The 21279-nt window shown below is 37.4% G+C and overlaps 1 protein-coding gene across 3 annotated transcripts in view; it reads left to right on the top strand.

Moving 5' to 3' along the window:
* LOC124168149 (cystathionine beta-synthase) overlaps window positions 1-21279 on the top strand; it is a 189486-nt gene that overhangs the window by 148595 nt on the left and 19612 nt on the right. For all 3 annotated transcript variants that reach the window (XM_046546273.1, XM_046546274.1, XM_046546272.1), the window contains one exon: window positions 19854-20047. In XM_046546273.1, the coding sequence (XP_046402229.1) occupies window positions 19854-20047 (194 nt within the window). The remainder of the gene's footprint in view (window positions 1-19853; window positions 20048-21279) is intronic.

The raw sequence follows: 21279 nt of genomic DNA, 5'->3' as shown, positions 1-21279 counted from the left end.
CATTTTAAAAATACGTCACTAAGGGAGAAACTCCCCTGCCTGCCGCTTGATTTTGACCCAGGGTTTCAGATGACTGACTCACGCTGAAAACCAAGGCCACTCAGTTCCCCTTGGACCTGTGACCAGCGATGGGGGGAGGGGAAGATACGAAGTTTGTGTAAGAGGCGCACCCCCATTTTCGGCCGCAATTTCTGGGAAAAAAGGTGCGCCTCTTACACGCGCTTATACGGTATTTATTGATGCTGTTTATAACATATTTATTGCAATTACAGTAGACGGCCATTAATCCGAAATTATGAACTATGGAATATCTATCCCTAATGAAAGGTTTTCTAGAATTTTGAAGCGAAATCCCCTGCGAAATATTACAGCGAAATAAGCCATTAAAAATCCTCCCGTGCCAAAATTTTGGCTTCCAAGGTGATCCAAAAAAGATAGTCGTACGTCTAGTATGAACGTAAGTCGATGATGATTCAACATGATGGTAAAACCAGCATGCGTTGTCTCATTCTGCAGGCTAACCCCACATCTGCGGGATGAATGGAGGCAAGGGAAAGTTGCTTGCGCGGCGCACTTATCAGAACTGACTCAACTTGTATCTCATTGTCAGTGGGTTTAAATGAAACATGGTTGGAACTTTAATAGCAAATAGCTCAACTCCACTTGGTGGCAAGCGTTTATTTTTAACAGAACGGGAGTTAATGCCCTCAGAGAATATTGCGGAAAATGCTTTTTTAATGCGTAAAACTTATAAAGAGGGAAAATTGTTCCCGATTATTAATCATTTTTTCATCACTGGGGGCATGATGGTGGTTGTGTGGTTATTTAAATAGCTCACTTAAAAAAAGTGATCTAAGCTCCGGAAAAATCTGAATTTATGAATATCCCGGGTTCTGTGTGCTCCGTATTATCTATGGTATGCTATTTGGAAGGAGGTAACCGACAGCTGGTGTCATTAGTGCCATGAAGTAAGGGTTGGGGGGATAGGAACCCTATGATGGCATTAGCCAGGTTGTAATGATAGGCTCCAAAAGGACCAGGACTTAACGTCCATCCGCTGAACAGAGTGGTGCATTGGTAGTGCCCTCCACCTTACACTCAAGTAGGGATAGGGCCATCTCTGATAAGTTTCTGCCACTGCCAGGACTTGAACCCAGGCCCACAGGGTGTAAAGCCTTTGTTATGTACTAGCGAAATTTTACTCCCTGTTAATGGGGTTAACTTGGATGACTATCCTTTTATACCTCATTTCTTCAATCTCCAATCTTTGTTTGTCTGCAGGTGGTCAAATGGATTTCTTGAAAACTGCTTCTAATGAGAATATTTTAGAAAATTAGCTTCTCCACAAGCATTTAGTATCACCACTCCGAAATTTCTCCTGGGTAACATAAGTAATCTTAGTGCCAGAAATTCAAGCATGGGAAACATTGTTCAGGAATGCAACGTTGTTTCTCTTAAGGTAACACGTCATCTGTGGTGTTGCTTGTGAGTAAATAAGATTATTAGGCTTCATTTTCTTGCCTTCAAATGAGTAATTGAATCCGGGAAACATATACAGGCATCCCCGGAGTTACGTAAGGGATGCGTTCCGGCAGACTCTGAGCAGGTCGAAATTTACGTAAGTCGAACCTTTGCCTTAGTGCTTCAGAGATTGCGATCGGCGCGGTGAAATTCTCTGCGGAGAAATATGCGGTAAATTCTCGATGAAGTTTCATTCAATTCACTGCGATATTCATGAACTCTACCGCGTATTCTTACGTTATTAGATACAAAATCGATAAACATTAATATAGTTTGAGAGTTGCATCTCGAGCATTGCCAATCAAAATGCGTGATATTATTCCCAGAGTTGACCAATCCCGTGGATTCGGAAAAGTACGGTATCTCAACGCTACATTACTAAACTGAATACTTAAATTGATTCATTATGTTATACTGCGATCTAAGGGGCCAAAGAATGCGTCGTATACCTACCTATAATCATTATATCTTCTGCCTTTTATATATATCGTTGATTGATGAATCTGGTGGTTTCACTGTCACAGTTAATACACATAGGAGGAGTGTCTAGGACAGTTTAGGATTACGAGCAAATAACACACAAAAAAATACCAGTAAATTACTATATTCTTAGATACATTCACACGCGCATACACTCAATCTTTCACGCACAGAAACATACTTTCATTCTCTCATATGAGATATATGTCTCAATAAAATAACGTGAAAATATCATCATTTTAATATTTACTTTGCTGGAAACATCGAAGAGTATTTCCAAAGCACAAAGCTAATTAAAAGTGAGCTTTTATTCAGCCAACTCCGTCATTAACGTGAAATAAAGTTAGTGGGGAAAAGCTTTCAATGACGCAATATTCATTTACAGTTGCACACAATATGAGAGAACGAGAAAATGCAGCTTAATAAAATTTTCCGCCAGAAACATGTAAAAAATTACGCAATTAATATCGTTTGTCAACTTCTTCTTATTTTTTTCGCGGCGTTCATTGCCAACACTCAAAATTTCAATGCCGTTATGTGCGTACCATTCTTCTTTCTTAATAATATAACAATTCTTTTCCGCAATAAATATTTCTGCTTGAACTTCATTTTCTTTTAATTCCACAGATGGAAATGTCCAAACTTAAGGATACAATTTTTAAATAGTTGAAAGTCGGAGTTCGGGTGTGAATGCTGTATAACAAGTTGTATCGAACAGGAATGAGCGCAACCACTTCCATCGCTAGAACTGCAAATTTTCACATTGATTGCTGACTTGGGATTTATAAGCGATTTTTATACAGAAATTAATGAAAATTCCTTCAAGGAATGACAAAAATGGGTCAATTTGTTATTTTTAGCACGTAAAAAACTCGATAACTATTCGATATTTTTTCTACCATAAGTTGTACGAGCAAATATCTACTTCTTCGCGCTCGCATTCGAAAATTAACGTAATCATTTGAAATACGGTTATCGCTTACGTAAGTACGGATTTACGTAAGTCGAGACATACGTAACTTGGGGGATGCCTGTACCTGACACAATTGAAAAGTATTTCATGCTCCTTTACTGTGTAACCTCACATATAAGACTTTTTCTGGTTCCGGTTTTGGCTTAATTCAGAACTGTATAAAAGTATATGACTAAGCGTTCTAAAAATAATGAGCAAGTGTTATCCTGTAAACTATACTCCTCCTCAATACAAACTCTTGATTTTTTTTACACACGTTGATTTTACACAGTGCGTAAATGCGTAAAATCAAAGTTTTACTGTATTATATAAACATGGCACCTAACTCCTGGCATCAGTGGCCTTAATGGCGAATAAAAGGTATTCAATTTAACGTTCGGGAAGATGATGCAGCACAGCAGCCGCACGGAGAGCCTGAAGAGAATTTACTACATCAAATATTCGCTGGTAGAAAATCAAGTCCTATGTAATTTATGATCGTAACTAAATCATCATGAAAATAACTAATTAAAAAGATCGTAAATTCATCTGACATTACAGAAGGAACTACAAATATTAAGCTACAAAAGTTTCTTTGGAAATGGGCTACGACCTTTGTTTTTCTTGTCACTGGGCGATAGAGGGTGTCACAAATGGTGGTTAGGCGGGCTGCTGTTAAAATTTCGTAGGCGTTGGAAACAAATATCTGTCTTATGTGAAGGTAGTACTTGCTATTTGCTACTAACCACAAAATTCTCAAATTAAATTCTTGTACAAAAATTTTCAAGATGTTATTTGATTGTGTTTTCTAAAATGGACGGGACATTCTTTGGTGCTAAGATTGATGATATTCTATTTGAAAGAATGGGAAGTTTAGATCGTATAATTTTTTTATGATCTTTTATACTATGAAATCAATAAGAAAGCATTTTTTTTAAAATTCCATCTTAAATAGCCACCGAAAACGTTAAACAATGCCAATAAAGACAGAAAAAGGGTGGTGGGAACAAAAGCAAACATTTTTTCCTGACTTAATAAAAATGTTTGAAATTACAAAACTCGATAGTACATATTATGAAGTGCCTATTTTCCATTCCCGCTGACTTCTCAAGAGTTTACTGTAGCTATTCAAGGTCCAACTGTTTCATTTAAATCCACTAAGTTGGGTCTGTTTTGATCTGTGCTCTTCATAAGCAACTTTCCCCTGGCTCAAATCATCTTGCAGATGTGGGATTAGCCTGCGGAATGAGTCCATGCATGCTGTTTTTACCATTGTGTTGAATCACCATCGCCTTAAGTCCTTACTGCAAACATGATAATCGTTTTTGGATGACCTTGGAAGCCAAAATTTTGGTATGCGAGGATTTTTAACGGCTCATTTAGGCATTATATCGCTGGGATGAAGGAAAACATAACATTGGAAAAATTCTAGACAATCTTCCATTAGAGATAGATCTTCCGTAGTTCATAATTCCAGATTAATGATCATATACTATAGTTAAATTAACATCTAACAAGCAGCATCGCTCATTATTAAAACTTATTATTAACACATTGCGCACCGGGGTATTTAAATGCCTTTTAGCCCTCTGATCCCAAGGATTTTTAAACCCCAATATTAGAATGTGCATGGTCATAGTAAAAATTCCATAACTTATTTAAAAATAAATATTTTTAAATGTGACTTTGAATGCAGTACTCACAAATAATTTCAGCATTTCTTCTTCATGTGATATTCCATAAAACATTTTCCTTTGTGGAGTTGAACACTGTAAGTTGAGCACACATACGTAGTCTCTTTCTAATTCTTCTCGAAGCACACACTTTGCATCTTCTGGTGTGGTATTTTTCCTTCCCCTTTCCAATGATAGGGATGAGATGATGTCTACCAAGGTCTCTCGAGAAGCATTGTGGGTACTTGGTCTTGAAGGGACACGCTCTGTTGGCTTATCTTCGCCGTCCTCGTCCGAGGATGACTCAACTGACTCTTTACTCTCGCTGCCCACTCTTTGGCAATCTGGAGAAAAAATCCTTTGAAACGAATGCCACTTGAAACGTTTAGAGTTTTATAAACACTCAAAGCATTGAAAAGAGCACTATTTATGAGCCATAGTACTACATACTTTCTTCGACCATTTTGCATTGTTTTTCTCATTATGGAGTAATAGGATAGGTGCATATCTGCTCTGTCTACACCTTTCATACACTCATGGTATTTCAAAATACATGTGAGTTTTTGATTGCCAGTCCTTTATCTTTGAGTTACCCCTGCTAGCATTGTGAATAGTGCTTATCGTCCTCACTTCCCTTTTGTCTTTCCAAGCCACAAGTAACACTTCACCTTTGCAAGAGAACGTGCTCTGTCCCTTTTTCAAAGTTTTTGCCTCGCTCTTCAACGTGACAGGGAGTCCCGGATTGGGCCTTATAGTTCCACAATCTCTTACTTGATTCTCCAGGAGTAGTTCTGCTATTTTTACGCTATTATAATAATTGTCTTGATATATATGATGCCAGAGATTGAGATGTGGCCATAAAAGAGAAAGGATAGTGTGTTCTAATTTTTTTCGTTCAGCTGAATGTATTTCACTTTCACAAACCCTTCGAACTAATAACCCATATTTTACAATTTTGGCTGGATTATAAGTTTTGATTTTCAGTCTTCCTCTCCATGGAATCATGGCTTCATCAAGTGATAACTCCTGTTTTGGTTCATACACAGTCTGAAAATTTTCAACTAAGTATTCTAGAGTGGGTCTTATTTTATAGTCTATCCGTAGTATCTAAAAATTTTTCGTTATCGCTGAAGTGCCATGCTTTCCATATCTCCTCGAATCTATTTCTCGTCAATAGATCTCTAAATGTGTTGGTTGCAATGAAAGGATCTGTGCTCTAATACTCCTTTAGTGTATCTTTTCTCATTTGACCCATCAGAATCAAAATAGCAAAGAATTTTTTCATCTCAACCACTGTTATATTTGACGACCTCTCTGTCTTTGGCGATCCTTTATATTTATGTTTGTTTTGGCAGTAATACAAATTCGATTGATAGCACATCATTTCAAAAAAGTCATTACCAACAATTAGTGAGACCACGTTGAGGATGCTGGTGGAATTTTCACGTAATCGCTTCACTCCAGGTTGGCCCAAAAATTGCTCTTAAGTCTCTCTCTAAATCTATTTTTTCCCATGTAGTAGAACTTCCTGCCAAATTATTGTCTTCGCGTGCACTCATATCAGAGTCACTTTCACTGATCACTAGAGGAGTAGATTTTCTAGTTTTCATGTTCACCACAAAATCAGAATCGCTTTCACTCTCGTCGCTCTCTTCATCGTACTCTAATGGTACATCTGATGGATCATCTGCAAACAGGTCTAACATAATTTCTTCTTCATGCGAAGCACTGCCTTTCCTAAGCAATGCCATGATATGGAATATTCCTTTGAATGCTTCTTACAGTACGAGTAGAGATATGAACAAACCTTCATGGCAGAAAAACCAAATATTTACCAAATTCACTTTTCACTGAGACTCAAGGAAATACGTACTGCTCCAGGCACAACAAGACAGGAAACTAACCCAGGGCCGACAAATAAGTAAGAGAGCTTCATTGTGAGTCCCCCAGCTCCTTTCGTCATAAATGTGTATGCATGTTGATGGAGCAGATAGGTCCACTTGCTGAGAGTGCATCTCGGAGGGGCAGCGATAAAGATAAGGGCCAAGCTTGCCAGCTGAACCAGGGCTATATGGCTAAACTCCCCGAAAATTATGGGACAATAGTGTCAGGTACCCCAAGAACCCTGATAAATAAAATAGAGGTTTACATTACGTGACATTACAGACAAGTAAAAACACAATTAAAATGTGGTTAATGGCTAAATTTTATAATACACACTACCTCTTTAAAAATTATGATGCATCTAATCAATACAAGTGACAAAAATAAACTGAAAAATTAGTGCAGAATATGTATATCATGTTACATAATTGTTTGTGTTGTCACGTCTAAATGACGAGAATTCTCATCATCCACCCAGGATGCTTGGGAAGACAATAACGAGAATTCTCGCCATCCATACACAACGTGTTAAGGATGAAAGGAGGTTCTTGAATTTTTTTCGGTTCTTGGTACTAGTCCAGCTCTCCCTCATCAGTTCTCGGTTCTCGATATGTACTCAGTTCCAAGGATGAACTCTTATTATCTGAATAAAAAGCAAATTTAAATGAACAACCACAAGAAGTGAATGAAAATAATTTCACTAACGATGTAAATTAGCAGGAAAGCTCTGTTAAAAAATTTTTAGATCGTCTCCATAATTTTATTTGCCAAGTTAAAGTTTAAAATAACATGTTGTTTAAGAATGCATGATCAACCAAAATGTCACATTACATCAGGCAGCCACTGCCTCTTTCTCCAGATTTTAATTTCAAAAATCAAACATTTTTCCCCAATCTATTCTTTTTTGGCAGAAATATTGCCTGCAGTGCTGAACAGGCGTGAAATAATAATAATATTGGTCGATGTTGATTTTGAAGGGCTGCACAGAATATGCTTGGAGCACCGTTTACATGCTACATAGATGGTTAGTATAGCAGCAGGATCAATGGTGAAACTCCCCCAACTTCTGGCGACATTATTCCTTAATATGTTGTAACTTGTATGTCGGTTCAAAATATATTCTGTATTCTGTGGTGTAGCTTAAATTGTTGCTTCAATGGACTACTTATTCTGATGCTACACTGTCACATTTTTTATAGCCTCAACAATAAACTGCTCAACAAGCCAAGCCGGTACAGCAACACCATCGAGTCCGTGAGTTAATGCAAAGTTGTAATGCGGTGTTGCGTTCTGCAGGATAACCACACTTTTCGATGCGTCGCATAGGTTTATCAACTTACGAGTAAGCTCTCGGAACGCATCTTGCTCGTTTGTCAAAGAATTACTGTATGTGTACATAATTCAATCGTAAGACCACCAACAACAGTAATTTTCCACCGGCAAATGTTCATGGCATTGCAGAGAGCCGTCTTGTCTGAAAGCCGCTCGTATTTCAAATGAATGGCGGCAGGGGAAAAGTCGTATCGTCTGAAAGCAGCCTCAATGTAGCATTGATTGTATTTCATGCCGGAGACGTCGCATTGCTGGGCTGGATTGAAATGGGTGGCGTGCCATCAACTGTGCGATTTTAGTTGAAGACATCCATGGTAAGTTGAAAGAACGGCATGGACGGCAGCAGGCAAAAAGTCAGCTTGTTTGAAAGACTACGGTTAAATGCGCGTGTTCTCAAAAGAAAAAATAATAATAATAATAATATCTTTATTGTTCCATGGGTCAAACAGGTGACATAGAACATTGTCAGGGAGACATAGAACAGACATAGAACATGTGACATAGAACATCAAAACATACATGTTGTCATGAACTATCAGACAAGAATTCATTTACATTATAATAACCCTTAGGCTGTAAAAAATTTTTTAATTCTGTCTTAAAAACATTAATATTTGAAATATGTTTTATACTCGTAGGCAATTTGTTAAAAATAAGCGAGGCAGAGTGATGTGGACCTCTTTTGGCACATAATTGTTGTAAAATATGAATATTTTCACTCCCACGGGTCAGATAGGCATGAACCGAGGAGTTTGGTAAAAATAAGGTAGGGTTCTTTTTTACAAATAATGCACAGTAAAAAATGTACATACTTGGTAGTGTCATTATTTTATATTTTAGAAATAATGGCTTTCCAGGAGACCTGATGGACACATTTGCCATAACTTTCAAGGCTCTTTTTTGCATAGAGAATGCTCTAGCAGCAGCACTTGTGTTTCCCCATAAAACTACACAATAAGCCAAGTGAGAATGAATTTTGGCATAATATATCAATTTCAGTATTTCTAATGAAGTAGTTGGAGCCAATTTGCGAATCATATATATTCCCGTTGCCATTTTGCTAACTAAATCCTCAATATGATATTGCCAATCAAGGTTTTCAGTTAATTTCAACCCTAAAAAATTTGTAGAGCTAGACTGCTGAATGGCTGTTGATGAATTAGTCTTAAGTAGAGGACTCGTTTCTGGAGGACTAATTTTGTGATGGAAATTTAAAAAACATGTTTTATTTCCATTCAATTTTAAGTTATTACTTTTACACCAGTCAATCATCTGTGCTACTGATGAGCGTGCCATATCAATCACCTCCCCTGTCTTATTACCAAAACTCAGAGTAGTAGCATCATCAGCATATAAAATGACTTTACTCTGATGCAAATGAGATGGTAAGTCGTTAATAAAAATGATGAATAATAGTGGCCCTAGAATAGATCCTTGGGGCACTCCACAATTTGAAATAAGGACATCTGAGTAGTTCTGATTAACATCACCATTACAATTAGTGTTTAATTGCACTACCTGCTTACGATTAGTTAAATAGGATTTTATCCAGGCTAAAGCATTGCCATTAATTCCGATTTGGACAAGTTTACTGTACAATATGCAATGGTTAACAGTATCAAATGCCTTTGTTAAATCATAAAAAATACCAATAATTGCTTTCTGGTTGGCAAGACCTAAGATAATGTCATTAACAAGCTGAAAAACAGCAGACATAGTTGACTTGCCTTTAATAAAGCCATGTTGGGAGAGATTCAATAAATTAAATTTACACAGATAGACAATGATACGGTTGTAAAAGAGTTTTTCAAAGATTTTCGAGAAAACAGAAAGTAGTGCTATGGGTCTATAGTTATTTGAGTCACTCAAAGATCCCTTTTTATGAATTGGGCATAACACAGAAAATTTTAAATTTGTCGGAAAGTGACCATTGCAGATTGATAAATTGAAGATATCCGATAGAGGGGTAGAAATAATTTTAGCAGCTAGCTTAATAATAGGCATAGGTACCCCATCACTTCCGGCAGACCATTTATTAGCGAGAGATTTTATGACATCTTCAACCTCGGCAGGATCTGAGGGAAAAAGAAATATTGAGGCAGAAGTACTCATCGCTTTAATAGTGGATGGAATGCTATCATCATTAACTTGACAGAACTGTTTATTAAAACAATTTGCTATGTTTTCGGGCTTTGAAACAGCAATATCCTTAAACTTTATGAAAGGTGGCGACTGTTGGGTGGGTTTATTATTCGTCTGCTGCTTAATAACATTCCATGCTGCTTTGCATGAATTATTAGATAAGGAGATACACTGGCTGTAATAATTTTTCTTAAACTCCTTGATTTGAGTTTTATAATTGTGCAGAAGTACTTTATACTCATTATAAAGAGATGGATCAGAAAATTTACATTGACGATGTAAATCTCTTACTCTAATACTCATGTCCATCAGCTCCGACGTGAATTTGACATTTTTCCTTTTACAGGTAGACTTTACTGTTTTTAAAGGAAAGGAATGGTTAAAATTTAATAAAAATTTGTTAAGGAAGGAGTTAAATTTAATATCGACATCAGAAATGTAATTCTCGTCCTCCCAAATTACGCATGCCAAACTCTTAAGAAATTCATCAACGCTGCTATCATTATAAAAACGTTTAGTAATATATATTGGTGCAGTAGATTTAAAATCATCAAGCTTCACCTCAATATCAAGGACACAATGGTCAGACATATGACTAAATATGGTATTACACAAAATCCTCTTATTTGGTAAGTTAGTTACAACTAGGTCGATAAGAGTAGAAGATTGAGAAGTTACCCTCGTGGGGACATCGTTAATTACTGCTAAGCCAAAAGATTGAAACAGGGCACCAAGTTCTTCACGTTGGATAGAGGGACTTTTTAAATCAATGTTAAAATCACCAAGGATTATTAGGTAGTTAACATTACATCTTAGCACAAATTGAATTGTGTCACTGAATTCCTGTAAGAAAGAGATGAAAGAGGCACTTGGAGATCTATACGTCACAATCACCCCTAGACTGAGTTTATATGCTCTTAAGATTACTGATGCACATTCATGGACTTTTTCAATGTTATGTTTCGTCTTCTTGCATGAAAAAGACAAGGAAGGTTTGCAATAAATTGCAACACCTCCCCCTCTGTTATCCTGTCTACAAAACGAAGCTGCAAGTTTCATGTCATTGATAGCATAGCATTGTATTTCGTCACTTAACAGCCAATGTTCTGTTACCAATAAAACATCACTCTTCTTTTCTTGAAGAAGGACCTCTAAATCAGTAGTCTTATTTCTGAGAGATCGAATGTTTAAATAAAGAAACTTGAGCAAGTTTCCATCTTCTCCTAGTCACTTAGATTTCGATCTTGTATTATACGACACAGTGTTCACTGGAATTTCCCGAGGTCCGGTTCCCGAGTGATCCTGCGACAACCCAGATGGGTCCACCAAGGGTAGATCTGGATGATTTTCCCCGACTCTTTCATCATTTACCATCGATACATTTACCCTATCACTGCGGGCGAAGGGCTTGCGTAAAATAAATCGCTTTATACATGCATCCAGGGGCCAGAGTTCACGACTGAGTAATTTATCAAGAAGAGTTAAATCGGCCTCAATCTTAAATGAAACACTCTTTTTACTTCTTTTAACTTCTTCACACTCAAACTCCCTATCAATAAATTTGCATCGCAGGAAACCTAATATTTCACTGGTAGTAGTTTTTGGATTAATGCGCCCGAGAAATATCCAGGCTCGTCTAGGGATCGCCGTGAAGGTTTCCACTTCCTTGTTTGTCCCAAAAACACATTGATTGCGTTTATTTTTGGGCTTACGTCCTCTGAATGAGTTCGTCGACTCCTGGTTTGCTGCTCGAGTACATTTTTGGGTATTGTCCGTCTGCTGATTACGTACCTGTTGATTTGTTCTCCTTTTCTTTTTGGAGATAAACTCTTGAAAGCCGTCGTTCACAGGATCATCAGCTTCATTTTGATTATTGCTAATTTTGTCAGAAATGTCACCAACAGTTCCGATTACTGCATTTTCAAATTCAGCGTTTCTTCCTTGCGGGAGAATATCAATAACCGCCGGAGGAACAGGAATAGCTCCAGATTCAGACGAAACGTTAGTTTCCCCACGTTTAGGAATGATTGTGGAAACATGCGACTTCTCAGCTATACGTATACTGCAGTCTTTTCCCAGGGTTAAACTGCTTAATTTCATTTTAAGGTGCTCCACTTCTGTTGCAAGTACAGTAATCGTGTCAGCCATCTTGAAGACAGCACGAAGTTTTTTGACATTGCAATTTAGACAGGTCCAGAAAAGTGACTGGTTTTCTTGGACGACTTTAAAACTGAGCTCATTCAACTTTGAGCATTTAAGGTGAAAGTAATTCAGACATATCCCACAAAGGACAAGTTTTTCCATCATGTCGAGGCTAATATAACAGGAGCCACACTTGTTTACATTGTCACCGGACGCCATGTTGCCGGCAAAAAAAAAAAAAAAAAAAAAAAAGTGGACGCCTTGCAATCAGAAAGTAATATATGCACTTTTAAATCTTTTTTCCACTTTTTGGCTTCGAATACGCTGCAAACTATTTCAGCTTTGGGTGCAAAATTCAAATCCTCGTCACCGTACGGAGCCGGTTCCAGAGAACCGACTTTATGCTATCGGTTCTCGATACGGTTCCATACCCAAGAACTGGCAGTACCGAGAACCTGAACTGACCCATCTCTAATTATTATTCTTTTTGACATATATCGTGTAAGCCCATGCAAGAGACGCACCCTTATTTTGAGCATCAAAGATGAAGGAAAAAAATTTTTGGCATTTTTTATCCTATAGCATGGTGTTGCATATGTATGCCTGGACTTTTGTCTGTTATCAAAATTTCCTCTTTTAATACTAAAAAATTACACATAATTTTTTCAACTAAATTTATACATTGTGTATGGCACTCGGAGATATGTAGGTACATATTCACTTGTAATCTTAACCTTATGATGCTTACTGGGTATGGTTGGATCGGATACCTCAGATCCAAATATCCATGCCCCTCACATTATACTCCGGATCCGAATTCATCAAAGAAATTGAATCTGAATCTGAAATTTTAAATCAATGCTTCCATAAATGCAACGTCACATATGGGGGAGTAGAAAGAGTTCCGATGCCTCTTTGCATATGCCGTTGCTCTACGATGTTTGTCCTACTCACGAAAAATTTTGTTTAAAAGCTCTCGTTAGAGTATTGCAATAGAATAGGGAAATTGCATACTTTTTATAAACAGTATGCTGATATACTACAGTAAACACTTAGTACCGCAATATACTTTTTTCCGCTTAAAATTCAGTTTATACACTAGAAAATGACTCCCAAAAGTCTCCCGAGTTTCGCGGGCTAAAAAATACCGCCCCCACTAATCTTTGGCCGTGATGTCATAGTTCAGTAGGATAATAATAATAATAATAAATTTATTTCACCATTGGCAAATTATACATCTGCAAGGCTAAAGTCAATATGAGATACCAGCATACATACATGATTGAATATGGGATACCAACATACATACATAATTGAAAATTTTCCAGGTTCTTGGGAATTCTCAAGATAATCATTTCACTATATGTACAAAACATTAGAAACAGAGCTGAGAGGGTTATAAAACATACTAACAGAAAGTATGGAAAATTATAGGCATTCAAGTTGCCATCAAGAAAATTTCCTTTATAATGCATCCTCCAGGTATTCATTAATACTGTAATAGCATTTTTCAGCTAGGAGGCTTTTTAGTCTCCTTTTGAATTCGGAAGGTGATTTGCAATTTTTTATTTCATTGGGAACTTTATTGTATAGGATCGAGGCAGAGTGGTAGGGACCTTTTAGGCAGAGAGAGCTGGAATATTGGTTGGAATGGATGTTATTTCTAGAACGAGTGAGGTTCTAGGAGTCCAAGATCCAAGCCCAGTAACTGCTGGTTTGGAAGAGCCACGTTGCGTTGGAGGAGAACATGGGTGAAATAAGGGAAAATTACAAGTGGTGCACTGTTCCTCTGTGCAATAACACCCCAGAAAAAATTTTTGGCTGCATTCCCACGGAGGAAATTAGAAGAAAAGCCTCGATGCATGCCGTCTGTCGGGATGAGCGTTACGGAAAAATAAGAGTATAATAAACGGAATGATAAACCCGTGTGCTATGTGAGCGAAGATAACTTTAATATAAATAATATTTCCATATTTCATTGACTGAATAACTTGAAACTGAGATTTTTCGATAATTCGGCCGCCGTAGAATAAAAACTCAACTTCACAACAAAAATCGAGATGGGTGTTTCGTCAGAGGAAATATATGGGTGTTTCTTGATGGTTACGATGGAATCAAACTATTTATGGCACTTGTTCAATTTCAGTTACGGAAGGACATAGAAAATTCCATGATGTTTAAAATCAAGGGAGGAAATATGAAAATATAGAGAAACGTTGACCCTCATGCATTCGAGTGCTAGCCAAGAAGACAGCGTTTTCTTCTACTGTCAGCGTCAAAATGATGTGCCGCTGTACTTTGCAAATTTATATCCTGGCTTCACTGCATGCTATAATAATGAATTATACATCATTTTAAACGAAATTTTATCCTAAATTCTGATTTATTTTATTACAAAAAAAATTCAAAAATGTACACAGGGCCAGTGTAATAAATGACTCCGCGCACCGAAAAATTAGCCGTTTTGTCAACTTCATGAACTTTGCAACTCAACCTAGGGAAAACTACTACGTCTATAGCATTCATTTTCCACTTTATATACACTCATCAGTGCGGATTAATAAAATGACTTTTGGGTATTTTTAGAACTTATATTTTGTTATAAATTAATGAAAATATTTAAACATTATCTTGTCCCATAGTTTACCCCGAAAAATAAAGGAAGTTGTAGATGGAAAAAGAATGGAATCCAGAGGTGGTCACAAAAAATGAATCGCAGCATTCTTTGATTTTATTCTACGCCGTTGCTTGCTTTTCAGAAAAAGTTGAGTCACAAGAGGAATGTTCCACGGCTCTTGATTTGGAAACTGTGGAGATATAGGAAGACGTATGGATCAGCAATTTCCATTTAGTTGGTTGTCAGGTTAAACCAAGGATCCATTTAAAGGTTGTCAGGCCATCGTATAAAGATAGGAATGATGTGCACCACAGGGGAAATGGGGTGATTGAGGGAAAGTCAAACCCAAAGTTGCCCAAAGAATGTGCAGTTCTATGTTGCTCTTTCCCCAGTTAAAACCAAATAGAAATTGGATTGGGATGATATTTTCACCACGGGTTCCAGTGATAGTGAGAGTGCAGGTGATCACGGTCATCGTCGAAGGTCATCCGTCTAGGATTTCCGATTCGGAATTTTTAAGTGACAACCGATCGCAATGACGATGAGCTCGCCTTTAGAGTAGGTTTCAGATATATCGTGAGAAAAGCTCCCAAAATGTATTAAAGACTCTGTTTGGAAAACATTCACATTTTAATGCTAATTTAGGAAGGATTTCATTGCAAAAGTAACTTATTAACACCTGAAGACGTTGTGTTTATTATATTGATCGAAGCGCGATTGACCGATTCTTTCTGCAGAATAGGAAGTGGCTTCGGGGTTTTGAGTCACAAGATGGTAGATTGTGTTGGAAGTTCGTCTATATTAAAGTACTAAATTGAAACATTAATAGTCTGGCTTCCTCAGAGCTTCCTGTCGCCCTCCAGGCAAGGTATTTTTAAGTCGAAAGTATCATCGGCAGCTTCGAGGTGGAAATAAGTTCACCATAAGACTCTACCGGACTGCCAAAAGAATGCACATTTCACATGAGTATACGCTTTCGCCAAATTTATATGCAAGTCTCACTTTGTTATGAACTATAAAACATTTCAGATGCACATCAGCTACCTTTCCATTTCTCGGCATCGACTTTCCGCGCTGACGAAGTCTACAGTTTCACTAAAATACCCCGTTATCATGATGGAATCAGTAACAGGAAGCTTGCTAGGATCAGCCTAAGAATAACCATATTCCTTCATCTTTACGCAGTCTATCGCTTTCAATGGAGGAGAAATAGATCAAATAATAGCCCTGAAGTCACAATGAACAACTCCGATACGCGTGCACTTCAATAAATGAATCATAACCACGCCGTCGCATGTATTCAATTCAAGTACTATGGCCGTGCCGCCGTGCCTCCTCGTACTGAACTATGATGTCACTTTTCTATCAGCCAATCATCGGGCGTTTTCGCTTCTCACTTGCATTTGAAAATTCTCGTGAACTTAGATGCATTATATATCGCAAACCACGTCATGAAATAATAAAAAAACTTTCACCGAGGTACGCAAACATATATTTTTATATAATTTTGGGGCTATTGATTATATCTGAAATATATGCAAGTTCCCTATTGCTGCCATAGAAAATTTTAAGGCAAAACACGACAGACACATTGCATGAACCTTCCCAAGAGATTGAACAACAATCAGGGGAATCTCAGTACGGTAGGATAATAACCACATCATAGATTTCATGCAACCACACTTGGCCCTCCATCAGCCAATGCCTCTGCCGTTTTATTTTTCCTTTCCAAGACCCCACAGACCCTAAATCACTTGCCTCAAAGGAAAATATAAAGTTACACGGGAACAATGGAAATTTGTTTCATCCCTACCCCGTCTCACCATCTGACCTTTCTCAATATTCCAGCTTCAATTCTCCCAGTTTCTGGAGGCAAAATGCTAGGTGAGTCACCTACTGAGCCTGAAGATATCTCAATAGCTTTCAATAATTGTATGACAGGCACGAGGTTCAAAAAAGAATGAGACCTAATGTGACATCTATCTGACAGAATTCAAGTTTTTTAAACTGTTATTTATTGATCCAAAGATTTATAGCCACAACAAGGCTACCAATATTCAGCATAGTCCAAACAAGATGAGAGGGACGGGAAACTTCAGCCAACGCAAACTGCGTAAATCACACTGCGGCGCCTTCGCACCTTCTCTTTGTAGGGAAGGACGTCTCATGCAAGATCGGACGTTTTCTTCCCTTGCTCCTTTGCTCGTAGCCTCGTTGCTTGAAAGACGGAGGGAGCGTGCTCCTTCCCCTCAACCTCTCCTTCAGCCTGCCTGCATTTTACTTTGCTGAACTATCTAGTATGAAGGATATTAGGATTATTTTCTACCACTGGAATACATACCCAACAATCAGGGGAATGGTGGAGGGGGAAAGGGTGTTCGATGAATGCAATGATGAAGTTCATAGTGAAGTGCTTTGTACCACGTATAAAACTTTAAAACTATAAAAATTGGATTTTTTAGTATTCTAAGTACATATATATTTGATAGTGCATTGTAATGAAGCTTGAAATAGGTGTTTGTATTGTGACACTGGCATTTGTTTTTTAATTAATATGACTTTTGTTAAATTTTCTACCTAATTTATTCAATGGAATATGAAAAGTAATTGTAATAGAATTTTGCTCACAAATATTTACCATGGTCTTCAGCCATAAACATAAAACAACTGATGTAATTCTTTCAAATTGTCATGGTAGTGAATGAAAAAATTGGAAGGGTCTAAAAGAAAAATTAAGTCTCCACAACAGGCGAGCAGATAGACAATGCTGGTCATTTTGCGGATGGTCCTCTTCCAAAGTGACCACATCGAACCTTCACTCGAGGCCAAGTTTTCCAGCCAAGTTCAATCCTTGGTCGTAAGCCTTAGGAAGACAATCAAGGAGAAAGTAAACCATCAATCGTTGATTGTTGGCAATTGTTAAAGGAAGACAGTGGTGATGTCTCCTACTCCAACCACTGCCTACTCAGTTCTAGTCCTGAACACGTTGGAAGATACAGCAAAATGACCGAGATGCATGCATGGGCACAAGATGACATGTCATCTGCTAAGAACATTTCCCCAAAATGAATTTTGCTGCATTTCCTGGTAAATCCCTAGTTGAGATGTTCGAAATGTTCATGACTGAAGACATTGTAATTTTTTAAGTTAAAGAGAGCACCAAATATTGTAGCATTATGAACAAACCTAGTGTCATTAGTCATTACACCTGAGGTCATCAGAGATTTTATAGCTGCTTTAATCCCTAGTGGTTATTGCTACATGCCAGAAAAAGTATTTTTGGGAAAGTGGCGATGACATTTGAGACACTAGTGTATAATACCATTTGCAGGGATGAGTGTCAAGGTACAATGATGTTTTTTCACTTTACACATAATAATCAATAATATAAGAGCAGCAAAATGTGCAAACTTAGGCCATTCATATGATATGACAAAGTGCGTTTGGTCAGAGAACTTTGTGCCAATCCCCGAGCTAAGTTGTGATGAATCCATGATAATATATTTTGGCAGACATGGCTGCAAACAGTTTATACAGGGTGATAGTTTTAAGTATACCGGGGCTAGCCTTGGTGATAACTTATACGGGAGTCACCCGCAATGCACAATCATGCGAAAGATCCACAGAGAAAAAATCATCCGCCTTGACCGGAATTCGAACCCAGATCCCCTGATTTCCAGTTGAGTGCTTTAGACAGTTAAGCTACCGAGGCATCATTCTTCCCTGTGGATATTTTTGGACACTACCGGACTTAAAAGAACTACCATAAATTGGTAGGTAAGTGCTCTTCCTTTTTGCATTTATTTTGGCTCCATATTTACTAGCTTTCCTCTTCTAAGTCAGTTAAAATATCGAGAATATGAGGGTACTGGAATGGTTTGGGAAAATAGACTACCCAAAGCTATACCATCAATCAAAAAAAAAAAACAGCTAGCTAAGCAGCCCTGTGGGTCCCATACATTTGCACGGGAGAAAAATGAGAATATTGTTGTTGCTAGGTGGAATGTAAATTTGTTGGTGATTTTTCTTGTCATTTTGCCATGCTGTACGCCCACTTTCAAGTTTCACAAGATTCTCACTTGTTGTCTCAAAAATTGAATGAGTTAGGCTGACAGCAGTGATCTCTGATTACAATAAATACATGGGCAGAACTGATATCACTGATATCAACAGGTACAGGATTGTTCACCCGTCAGTGCCCAAAGTTTTTTTTTTAAATTCATGCATATTTCACTTTAAAAAATATGATACATATGAGCTCAACACAATTCAAACTGACTGAATAATAGAGAAAACCTTCTTCTAAGTGTGTGCACTGAAATGTACGCTAAAGTTCACATATTAAATGCATTGCAGGAGTATTGGCTCAGCACTGCACTGTGTGCCATATGGCACCCGTGGGCGTTGACGGGTTAACAGAAGAAAAAAAATTGTGGTGATCCATATGAAGCTACCTCCTTGATGCTGGTATGGTAAATGCCTGGATCGATATGAAATATGTATTCTGGTTCAAATGTACCATAGTTAGCCTTTAAGCACGAGATAGCACAAGCGTTTTTGAATCGAAGATTTTCCCAAACCTAGTGGTCATGTTCGACATTTTGCTATCAAGTGTGACCAATCGTAGTGTGTCTGATGGCAGTGATCATTCAATTGTCCCGTGTGATGGATGTCGATGTGCTTCTGAAGAATGTTCCTCCAGTCTGTGCTCAAAAGGGTATGCTGAGGGAGTGCGATGTTGGTTCTTGCCTTCTTCTGTGCAATTCTGATTATCATCCTCGGCAGAAGCAAACCTTTTCTACATATGTAGATACTTTAGAACTTTTCTACATATTTTTTCCATATATAGATACTGCATGAGCAAAATCAAATTTCTTTGAATGCTAAAATTTTAAATTAGAGGCATGTTACTGTCCACCATTTTGAATGGTAACCCATTTATTGACCCTCTGTTGTCAATCCTTTTGCTACTGACCTTTTGTCGTGAAACCATGGAGGATACATGTACACCCTTCACCCTGAGCTCTAAATATTTTCAGGTTCGAATGACAAAAATGGATATCCACACTTTTCACTCATTACAGATACAGTTGATTTTGTTTCTTTGCAGTGCTGTGCTTGGGATGGTCACGATGGGTAACCTCATGTCGTTAATGGTTCACAGCAGAGCTAAGCCCGGAGATGAAGTGCAGAAGGTTTTGTATCGTCAGTTCAAGAAAGTCAGCATGGACACCACTCTTGGTCGTCTGTCTAGGATACTGGAAGGGGATCACTTTGTCCTTGTCGTCCACTCTCAACGCCTCTGTAAGTTACTACCGATTTTTTAAATATATCCATTGATACATTTTCATTACACAATAGACATGAGACTTTAATCTGGTATGCACAAAAGGTCTGGGATTTCTTCACTAATTTGTATGATTTTAGTCTGTATTTTATGACATTTTTAATATGAATGCATTGAAGAATTTTTTTCACTTCTTATACTTTCGTTATCAATAAAAATTTTCACTAATGTGTTTATGATCTCTTCTGTACAATTAATAGTAGTGGGTGTAACTTTGTGGAAATACTTTATGGTAGGAGTTGAAGAATGAAAAACTGAAAGAAAAAAAATGGTGACCATGTGTAAAAAGCTAAGTTTTTATTTTTTCAACTTCTACTCTTCTGTACAACTTGAGAAAGATACACATTCGATTTCAATGAAGGATGAGTATGTTCTTAAATTTTTCTGGTTCTCGATACTGGTTCAGTTCTCCCTTTTCTGTAGAAATTCCTCTTTTCAACATTGAAAACTATAATCTGGTGTCATACTATTCTAGATCTGTTGCAAAAAATGGTGGGACTGTCATTTATGTGGAAAAAAAAACTTATTGTGCAAGAAGTTAGAAGTAACTCAGTTCTATAATGAAATTCATTGTGAACTGTGTTCAGTAAAGGCCTATAATGCAATTATTTTGTGTCTTTATCGATCTCTGTCAGGTGACTTTAAAATCTTCTGCAATCAACTGATGTCTCACTTGGTTCTCTAGGCTAGGTCTAGAAAGTATTTTATGTGGTGACTTTAATCATAAAAATAATAATAATAAAGTCTTTAATCATCCTGAGCACATTTACATGTGATGGATGTCGTCAATTTTACATTGTACAATCAGAAAGTTAAAGTTGACACATATATAGTTTACATTCTGATAGTAACATTTAAGTAGCATTAAAATAATATTTTAAAAAATGGATGAAGTCAAAAACACAAGGTTGAAAAATCAAGTTCAAAGTATTCCTTAACATCATACAATGGTCTGTCCAGTAGCCACTTTTCCATCACCCCATGAAACTTGTTAAAGGTTGTATGGTGAGCCGATTTGGGCAGCATATTAAAAAATTTAATGTCAAGAGTTGCCCTTTGGGTTTTGGCCAGTCTGCATCTAGTTACCTCTATGTTATTTTTATTTCTAGTATTATAATTGTGGACGTCAGCCCTAGTTTCATACACTTTTAAATTCTTTTTTACATGCAGTAAGCAATAGAAAATATAC

Source organism: Ischnura elegans, chromosome 11 (genome assembly GCF_921293095.1).
Source record: "Ischnura elegans chromosome 11, ioIscEleg1.1, whole genome shotgun sequence".
NCBI classification, from domain to species: Eukaryota; Metazoa; Arthropoda; class Insecta; order Odonata; family Coenagrionidae; genus Ischnura; species Ischnura elegans.
Note: the sequence above shows the minus strand (reverse complement) of the source record. Positions and strands in the feature narration are given on the sequence as shown.